Genomic DNA, 10502 nt, shown 5'->3' with positions numbered 1-10502 from the left:
ACGAAACGAAATACATTTATTTAATCTTGTTTTTCCATAGCCTGAAATAACAACACTTTAGAGTACAAAATTTATCAGTGATATCATTAGTATTTAAGCAGTAAAAAATATTATGTATTATATTATTACTTTATTAATTATATACTTGTGTAAAAGTAATAATATGCTAATCGAACTACGCGATGTAATATTAATTCTCAAATGGAAATAGCAGAAGAAAAATTTTGAAAGCAGAAGTATTATGTTTTGCTTTTATTACAAAGTTTACTACATAATTTTTATATAAAATTAATCCAAAAAATCAATTATTTTCTAATCAAAAGGAAATCATTAAATTCTCAAGTTTTGCGTTTTCACTTTGGTCAACACTGCTAAAAATACGAGTCACTGAGTCGATCATCTGGTCGACCGAAAAATTTTACAATCCGTCATTTATTCGTGAATTTTTTAGAAAAATAATTTTATTGATAATTATTCATAAATTTTTATTTCAAATAATTAATGGGATTTGACAAATCCTTAGATACATAAACAGCGTACTATAGAACACATTTGTTTCGAGTATTTCGGTTTCAAAATTGTCGGAGTCGTGGAGTTGTTTAGCGGATATAACTTCACCATGAAGCGGAGTCAAATCCGAGTCGATCCGGCTTCGGATATAATAAGCCCATCTCTAGTAGGTACCGTCACATATTAAAACTAACCGATCTTCCGGCAAATTAAGATTTTTTTTTGATTTGTACGAAGTCTCCAAAATTAATTGATCTCTTGTAAAAGACTCTAACCCATAATTTTGAACTAATATGCCCCTTTCAAATCCATTTAAAATTTGAGAATAATAATGAAAAACTTGACTTTTAGAAATATTAAAAATAGCGGCGATAACATTGTTAGAGTTTCCGGTTCTTAATTTAAATAAAAAAATAACTAATGCTTGCATAATACTACGTTTCTTGTTGTCTTTTATTGATTTAAACATATTACTTAATTCCATGATAACACATGTTATATGTAACTTCCGGATAAAATCCTGTTAATATTTTATTTTCTCCGGTGACAGCAAAATTTTCCATCTGTTTAAATAGTGATTGGTTTGAACTTGCCAAGCCGTTCAAAAAAGGGAAACTTCTTTCTGAGGCACATAGCTTGTATTTAAATAAATACGCGACCGTTGTATATCTTCTTCATAAAAAAAATTAGCGAACAAATGCTTATTACAGGTACGATTACCTGTAGGAATAAAAATTCTGGCCTTTGCACATACTAATTCTAGCCTCTAAAGGAATTGTAACAAGGTTGGATCTATTATTACAAATTGAACAATGTCGATGGGTCGATTCTATTCGATTAAGACAAAGTTCAACAAATATATCACTTTTTTCTAAAATATTACAATCGTATTCACTACAAAATGCACTTACAGAACTACTATCACTACCACTAAGCACTGAATTATTTGCATTACATATGCTTGCTCTGCTACTAGAGTTTCTAGGAATTAGTCTACACGTAACACACAAAATATCACCAATTAAAATAGTTTTGTCTGTAAAACTACTGTACAATTGTTTATCATCCTTACTTAAAACGACCTTTTTTTGCCCACCAATTTTCATCAAACATTAATTACAATTTTTGCAATTTTGCGATATTATAATTTCAATTATATTAACAAATTATAATGAACCGCTAAAATATACACTCAACAAATTAAATAGTTATCAAAATAAAAAAATAGCAAGTTCAACTGACACAAAATTAGAGTTCGCAAAAAACGCACAAAACACAAAAAAATGAATAGACTGCTATACAATTTGCAAGTAATAATATAATATGTTAGCAAATATTAAATCACTAAAATGTTCACTACACAAAGTAAATTGTCATTACAATATAAGAAAATAGCGATTTCAATCTGGCACAAAATTAGTGTTCACAAAATATCACACAAAACATAAGAAAGCAAAATATAGACAGCACAAAAATATTGTTTCCGAAATCAACTAACGACACAGTTTTCGAAAACCAGATAAATTATTTTCTAAAATTACTTAAATTCCAAGTGACTGTATTTGAGGCATACACAATATCGAATGGTACATGATACAAATAATAAAAGCATAGACTTTTAGATTACTAAATATTAAATTTTTTATTGTATTGCAGAATTGATAAAAATAGAATAGGAATATAAGAATTTTTATCTCAATGTTCAATTATTGTTTGAAAAGAGATTATGTACCAACTTAATTGTATTGATTCTTAAGCCGGCCACAGACGTAACTGTATACTTGCGCAACCTGCGACTTGCACGTTTATTCTGTAGCGTCTGTGGAGTTTTTTGCGCAACTTGACAGACTGGTGCAAGCGAGTAGGCATGAGCACTTTTCTATTATTTTAATTGCGCAATCATTCAAGTCGGCAAGTTCATTCGTTGGCCGGGTGGGAGCATATGTACCGTTTTTGGTTTATTTTGCAACGAATACATAATTCAAACAAATCTTCTTCTGATGCTGTTAATATTTAGGGTGACGTACTTTTTAATTCAAATCGAAAATTATAATCAAGATTATATACATATTCATATACATATATTCATATTCAGATACATGAACGTTGTGATAATCAGGATAATTTTCAAGTATGTTTTTATCATATTAGGTTGGGGAAAACGAAATCCATTATTTTTACGTGAACTTCAAGACTTTATTTAACATGTTTTGCATTGTCCGATTTAGGCCAAATATGCACCATTTTGTTCTATAATTTGTTGCCATTTTAATGGTAGCTTCATTATGCCTCTCTCATAAAAGTCTTGATCCTTATTAGCGAAAAACTCCAGCAATTGTTTTTCACACTCTTCCCTTGATGCCAATTTCTTATCACTAAAAAAGTTTTGCAATGCAAGAAAAAGGTGGTAATCGCTTGGTGCGAGGTCCGGACTGTATGGTGGATGCATCAAAACTTTCCAACCAAGCTCCTGGAGGTTCCGACGAGTCACTATAGAAGTGTGTGGCCTGGCGTTGTCCTGATGGAGCACGACACCTCTTCTGTGATGCCTCGCGAGGGGCATCCTTAACGTCAAAAATACCCGAACGGAATCGACGAAACTAAAATTGCACGTAATTAGCTGTTACAGTATCGGGACCATAAACACTATTCACATTTTCAGACGCCTGACTTGCATTTTCGCCCTTATCAAAGAAAAACTGTAAAATGAACCGAATTTTCTCTTTGTTGACTTCAATCTTTAACGCCGTGTAACTCAGAACTGAATGGACAAAACAAAAAACTGCAAACAAATTCTTTTTGTGCGAACTGTTACCTTGACAACGAGCATAAATTTGAAATTGTTTGATAGATAGTTTATGAGATATCAATCACTACAGCCATCTACCGAAAAAATAATGGATTTCTTTTTCCCCAACCTTATATTTATAATTTTATATAGGTTATGTTATTATTCAACATTATATTTTTTTATTTTGAAAATATTTTTATTATAACTTGCATAGTTTAGTTTATATACACATGCTTTATTGTCTTATTAAAATTAAAGGAAAAAATCTGTTCACATACACACACACACACACACATACTTTTCCCAAATTTGGTCTCATTCGATTCAGAATGGCTTGAAACGTCGAGAAAACATAAAATTCGGATTTTTTATGAAAACATAAACTTCTCCTTCGGGAAGTTAAATATGTCTTATGTAAACCAACATGGAGAAGGAGGAATCAGAGAGATCATGGAAGACTTCATAGAAATATATCGGAATGAACCCTGCTTGTGGCAAGTCAAATCTGCAGCTTATCATGATAAAATTTTGAAAAATTCTGCGTATAATAAATTAGTGGAACAGTACAAATATATAGAACCAAGTGCTAATCGTAACTTAATAGTAAAGAAAATTAATAGCTTGCGTACAAATTATAGAAAAGAAAAAAAAATTGATGAATCTAAAAGATCTGGCGCAGGCACATCAGAACCGAAATTATGGTATTTCAAACTTCTCACTTTTCTTGATGATGATCATTCGGTACCACGGGCCCATGTTTCTAATATATCAGGGATTAATTTCGATCAAGTAAGTTCACAGTAACTTTATTTATTAGAAGTATTCATTATACAAATCAAAGGATAACATAGATAATGATAATTTTCATAATGTCAATGAATAAAGTTGTCTTGCCAAGGCACGCTTCCCTCATTGTTGAAATAATGCACATATTTTTTCCTTCAGATTTTTGCGACATTTGGACTATTTCTTAAATATCGTTGATTTAAATGTTTCATGTTTGAATCTTTAGAAGTCAACCCCTGTGTAATACATCCCTGTTTCATATTTTCTCTGTCAAAACATTCTGCATAAGTATATGAGTTTGTAGAATTAGTCATCAAATAATTGTGTAAAGCACAACTTGCCAGTACTATACGATCAATGTTATTTGGCTGGACATTTATTGGTGTTTTAAATATTCTAAATCTAGAAACCAATATACCAAAAGCGTTTTCCACAATGCGTCTTGCTCTACAAACACGATAGTTATAAATCTTTTTATCTTTTGAAGTAAGATCTGACTGACGGAATGGTTTCATAATATTCGTTCTCAAAGCAAAAGCATCATCAGCAATAAATATGCATGGCAGTATTTCAGAACTATTTTTGATTGGTTCGTCTGATAGAATATTCAATTTGTTTTTTTGTAGCTTGTCATAGAATTCGGTTGTTTGAAGTACACCTCCATCTGATATCCTGCCATTAACTCCAAAGTCACATATGATAAATTGGTAGTTTGCATTTACTATTGCATGTAGCACCATACTATGACGACATTTATAATTATAGTAATAAGACCCGCTTCCACTAGGAGGAATAATGTCTATGTGTTTGCCATCAATCGCGCCTAGGCAATGTGGAAAGTTCCAACGTTATTCAAATTTCTTTGCTGTCTTTTTCCAATCTTCTTTTGTTTGTGGAGACTGAATTATATATATTATTTAGGAAATAGAAAGTGATTGCTTTATTGATGATGGGGATGAAGAATTATCTGTGAGAGCTTCTTCCATTCCAAGTTTTTCTTCTGAACCTAGCGGCAGCTCAAGACCTCCTAAACGGAAGCGGCGGAGCACAACAGAAGAACTGCAAAATGAGGTCTTGATGTCAATAAATAAACGCCTAAACAATCGTACTGAGGACTATGAAGCATATGGAAAATATATAGCAGCGACACTTCGACATATGCCAAAAACACAAACGCCGATGATAAAAAATATCATTGATCAAGCTATTTTTAAAGCCGAAATGAGTGAATTGAATCGTCGAGTAGTTCGAAGATTCATGAACGATACTAATTCAGATGAAGATTACATTTCATATCCATCAGCAGCAGAATATTTAGAACATTATGATGAATATTAATAAAGAATATAAGAAAATTAAAAAAGTCTTTTAGTTGATTTAATTTTTATGATTAGTGTAATATTAAATCTTTAAATGTTTCATTTCATTTCTTTTTATTTTAGAAGTAGGCTTTGTGTCCATATGTATATCAGAATATTGAATCCAACTTTAATTGCTAATTATTAACAAACCTGACACATTAAAATAATCATACTAGTTATTGATTACGGCTTGTTTAAGAATAAATAAATAAATACATTAATATACTTTCATACTGACTTTTATACTTACTTTGAAATAATTTTTCTCCAGTATTTTAGATATAGCTTCACACGTCTCAGGAATAATTACACCCAATGCCTGAGGAGATATTAATGTTGTGAACTTTAAATCCTCATAACTCCTTCCAGTTGCTAGAAATCTTAATGTTGCCGTCAACCTTTCGTGTGGCGAAATAGCTTTACGCATAATAGTATCTTGTCTTCTAATTAGAGGTGAAACCATCTTTAGCAATTTTAAATAAGTTTCTTCGTCCATGCGAAGATAATTGTGCCAATCCCTTGGTGCTACTTTGAATTCATTTAATAGATTTATATGCGAGAACAGTTCTATTTTTCTTAGCCATTCCTTGCACCAAATAGATCTCCTTTTAGTTATTTTCCATTTTTTTCGTGGCAAATACAAATGACATAGCCATAAAATTGTCATCCATTTCTTATATAAAAAATATGACCTACAGTAATAGACTAATCACAAATAATTTAGTAAAAAATAATACCAATTATCACAAAGATATATTTTTAGGTTAAGTTTTGACATTTATTATTTGACATTTGTGATATGCTTGCGCAAGTACATAAACATAAACATGCATACAGTTACGTCTGGGGCCGGCTTTAGGAATGCTTGACTCATTTTGAACGTATGTAAACATACAAATGGATTTCTATAATATATATTTCTATGCAGAGTTTTTGTTAAAGCGTGTGCTCATTGTCCAGCGCAATCAATGCACGTTGCAATATGCCCGAGGCGCGCTGGTACTTCCCTCAATTTTTTTAATTTTTCGATGTGTTCTACCACATAGAATTTAACAAAATTTTGCTCAACAAAGGAAAAATATATGAACTTTCGAATGATGCTAATTAAAAATCGGTCCAAACAATTGCACTGGCCGAGAATGCAGAACAAAAAATTATTTCAACTTTTTTATGCACTTGTAAATAATTATTAAACTTCATTTGTTATAAATAATATAGTACAGTGCACTGTGAACACAACGATGAAATTTTTTTTTCGATATCTTGCACCGTTCCGGCTAAAAGTGAGTTTGAAAAGAGGGGCCACTTTCACATATTTTCAATGATATCTCGGCCAAATGATAAGCTACGGATTTGAAATTTGGTATTTCGAATTTTCTCGAAAAATGCTATATATTGGCATTAATATTATTTAAATACCAGGGTGGGGCCAATTCTGTATGGAAACACGATCAGACCCTTTACTTATTACTTTTTTAAATATATTTTCTGACACCTAATTTTTCTGGATTACCATATTAACACTTTCGACTCGGGAGGCGGACTGCCAGTCGGTACGCTGCGCTCGGAATATTATAGTGCTATACTTATCTCTCAACTCAGAATTTTTTTTTGTATTGGATTTTTTCAAAATGTGGTTATATTGCTTTTAAAAATATTTATTATGATAATAAAATAGAAAATTTTGGAAATAAAAAAAAATTGCACTCAAAACCATGCTATATTGTTTAAAAAATCATTTCTGCACAGATCTTTATTAGAATTATGGGGATCATGAGCTACTAAATTAATTTTGTTATATATTTATTTATAAAATTAATAAATCAATCAATAAATGAATGTAATAGTAAATTAATTTTTAAAAAATAATAAAATTAAATGTAAATTTAGTTTGCGACGAGTCGTCGCCGACACGATTTGCCGCCGGAGCGGCGGCATCCGAGCTTAACGGTAAAACATATCATGCCGCCGGATCAGATCGGCGGCATCTGAGCGCAACGGTAAAATGGCTATGCCGCCGGAGCGGCGGCATCCGAGTCGAAAGGGTTAAAGTATTAATCAAACGCTGTGCTGAAGTTTTGGTTTTGAGCATATTGTTCAAAACGCCGTAAAGTTTTAATATTGCATCTGATTATCTTACATGTTTCATTACCTGTTAATCAAAAGTTAAAGTGAGGATTTCGTAATACCTGTGCTGTGATGGTTGTTATAATATTTCGCACTGAAGTATCGAGTTTAATAATATATTAAAACAGTATATTAAATAACGATTGTAAGGGTAAGTAAAACTCAAAGAAAACTACGGTCACTTTTAGTTTTGCCGAAGGGATGCATCCACAGCAGTTTCATTGACTTTTACTGTACCACGAAGTGGTATTTTTTAATTAGAATTATCCGAGTTGCCATTAATTTCTCATAAATTTGCCTATCTATCTGTAATATATTTGTATCTAATATATTTCTATCTATCGGTAATCTTCATAGTTGATGGTAATTTCATAGCTCATTTCAATTCCTGGGCACATTCCATGAACACAATAATTTACCTGGTGACACCGTAACGCATGAATAGGGATTAAAATATGCTGGAGCATCGTCTGTCATGAAATAATTGTATTTTTTAGAAATTATTTTGTCTTGTCTGTGCAAGAAGCAAAATTCCACTCCAAATTTCATCAATTACTAAGAGCATATGCATTTTGAATCCACAGCCGTTAGTACCGTCAATGCAAATCTAGTCAGTGCCATTTGCAGATACAATAATACTTGCGCCTGCATATCTATTATAATTACTAGAATTAATTACCTAATAATTTGTGTTAGCTTTAATCTTATATATATAAAAATGGAGCTCTCTTTCAAATGTCCGAATAAAACTCGAAAACGGCTGAATCGATTTGGCCAGTCTTAGTCTTGAAAAATTCGTGCCAATCCAGAGAAAGTCCAAAAGGTGAGAAATTATTTCAAATCCGGGTAGAAACTTTATATTTTTAGTTTGAAAATTTTTGTAGAAGCGTAATTTATATAAAACAATGGACGGTGGCAATTTCGTGAAATGTCAAACGCTTTTGACAGATGATGTTCAATTACGTTTAATAGGATGTTTTACGCGAATATTATTTATTTATGATAAATGTGTAGTAAGTAGTTTTGTTTGTAGTTATATTTATACACAAAAACGTTAGTAAACGGGCCGCAAGTGTTACTAGAAACTCAAAATATTAACTTTTTTGATATGTTAATATGAAAATGCACTTTTTGGCATATTTTTCTCAAACACGGTGCTCTGAAAGATATCATTATATACTCATTGGTATTTATAAAACCATTTCCTAGGTTATATTATTTTTTAATTATCTTATTTAAATTCAGAACCTAAATTTGGTATCGATCAAATGGACATTTTGTCGAATAACATTTTTCCAGTTATAATTTCCCAGAATTTATCGCAGAATAGATGGTAATATATGAAGGTTCGGGATTAAAAAGGTCCACCACCGATGTGCTAAAAATTAGTAAAGTTAAGCATTGTTTAACAATAATATTTGAAAGTAGAGGAAAAAAGATGTATAGCCAGCTACAAACTTGATTTGAAAACGATAATCTTTGAAATGGGGGAGATAAACGGTAATCTTTGAAAATCCATAATAAAAGTATATTCTTCCGTTGGTAGTTTTAGCATTAGCTAAAAATGTAATTATTTTGTAAAATACCTTTAAAATTATAATAAGGCTTAAACCTTTTGCCACCTGCCCGTTACAAGTTACACCGCATATAGGATAAAAAGGTTTAGATAACACATTTTTGGAAGACATCAAAAAAGCACATTTATACAATGATGAAGTAGAAGTCAGTTTACTGAATGTAGTCAGATAATTGTTTGTTTGATATGTCTTATTTGTTATGATATAATTGTTATGGTTTTCAAAATTTACTTTATATTTGCTCAAAGTCAAATTGGACCTTTGTGTCTCGCCCTGCTCTACATATATACTTTTTTTTGAATTTACTTTAATTCACAAAGAAGAAATACTTAATTAATTTTTTATCTCTTCTCGCAAAAATTTGAAAATTTTGTATAAGCTCAGTAGTATTATTTACAATTATACACAAAATCCAGAATCCAAAAAGAATCTGAAAAACTTGAAACGTAATTAATAAGCCGAAAGACCAAAAAAGACTCGGGTTGGATTATACGATGTTTTCTATAGAAAGTGTATAAAACTTGCAGTTTGATTGTATTGACAAAATATAGACAAACTAATGGGGTTTATTGTTTTTATAATACCTAATTGTATACAGCATTCAAACAACACATCCTTATGCACTTAAAGTATATATATTTTTGATTCTCTACAAATAGTTTAGAATATATCTTATTTTGCAAAACAACGTTTGCCGGGTCAGCTAGTATAAAATAAAATTTTGAAGTTTTGCGTTGATTCTCTTCAACCCAAACGGTTACACTTTTTGAATCATTTTTATTTATAAAGGGCAAGCCTTCTGTTTGTGGGCAGTCCGAATATGTTCATCCCTAGCTTCCTATAAGGTCTTACGGCAATAGGTACACTTAAGCCCGGTGCACACGACGCCAGTTTTCATGCTGGACAGTTTTTGTTTTTTTGTTACTTTAGCAACGACATGATAAATCATAATTTACGATCTTGCGCGACATAATTTGCGATCTGGTTTGCCAGATTTCACGCATTCACAACGGCGGTATACTCATAATTTCTAAGTAAAACCGTTGCCTTAGCAACGTCGGAATTTGATTTCATAACAACTTCAGTCCTTGCAAATTCCTGCCGTATTTTACGAATAGAGCATGTCCTATTCGGCGATAGATGAACGATCTCGTGGCCGATACTTTCAGTGTCCAATAGGAAAGCTGTATTTTGTCACGTAAATATCAACGCGTACTTGATTCATGTACTTCGATTTTGAAAGCGTTTAGTTTTTATTTTGTAAATAGCTATTGTGTATATATAGCGACGTGAATAAATGATTAGTTTAGGAAACGCAGTTCAGTAATTTTAAAATATTCAAATTTCCGA

General features: G+C 31.4%; 1 protein-coding gene across 1 annotated transcript; it reads left to right on the top strand.

Annotated features, from left to right (window-relative positions):
• Nucleotides 1–3706: 3706 nt before the first annotated feature.
• Nucleotides 3707–5425, top strand: LOC113389923. Its single transcript, XM_026626846.1, has 2 exons — nt 3707–4090; nt 5009–5425. Exons 1-2 carry the CDS (start codon nt 3707–3709, stop codon nt 5423–5425), a joined length of 801 nt encoding a protein of 266 aa, XP_026482631.1.
• The last annotated feature ends 5077 nt before the right edge of the window (nt 5426–10502 follow it).

The sequence above is a fragment of the Ctenocephalides felis genome, unplaced genomic scaffold (genome assembly GCF_003426905.1).
Source record: "Ctenocephalides felis isolate EL2017-DRISC unplaced genomic scaffold, ASM342690v1 CF-g0.4_SCAFFOLD_00845, whole genome shotgun sequence".
Lineage (NCBI taxonomy): Eukaryota > Metazoa > Arthropoda > Insecta > Siphonaptera > Pulicidae > Ctenocephalides > Ctenocephalides felis.
This window is presented reverse-complemented; position numbering and strand designations above follow the sequence as displayed.

Bases quoted from the DNA above. Each gene is read 5' to 3' on its own strand.
- LOC113389923 (XM_026626846.1), top strand. From the start codon at position 3,707: ATGTCTTATGTAAACCAACATGGAGAAGGAGGAATCAGAGAGATCATG. The intron at 4,091-5,008 runs GTAAGTTCACAG...TATATTATTTAG, and splicing joins CAGGGATTAATTTCGATCAA to GAAATAGAAAGTGATTGCTT.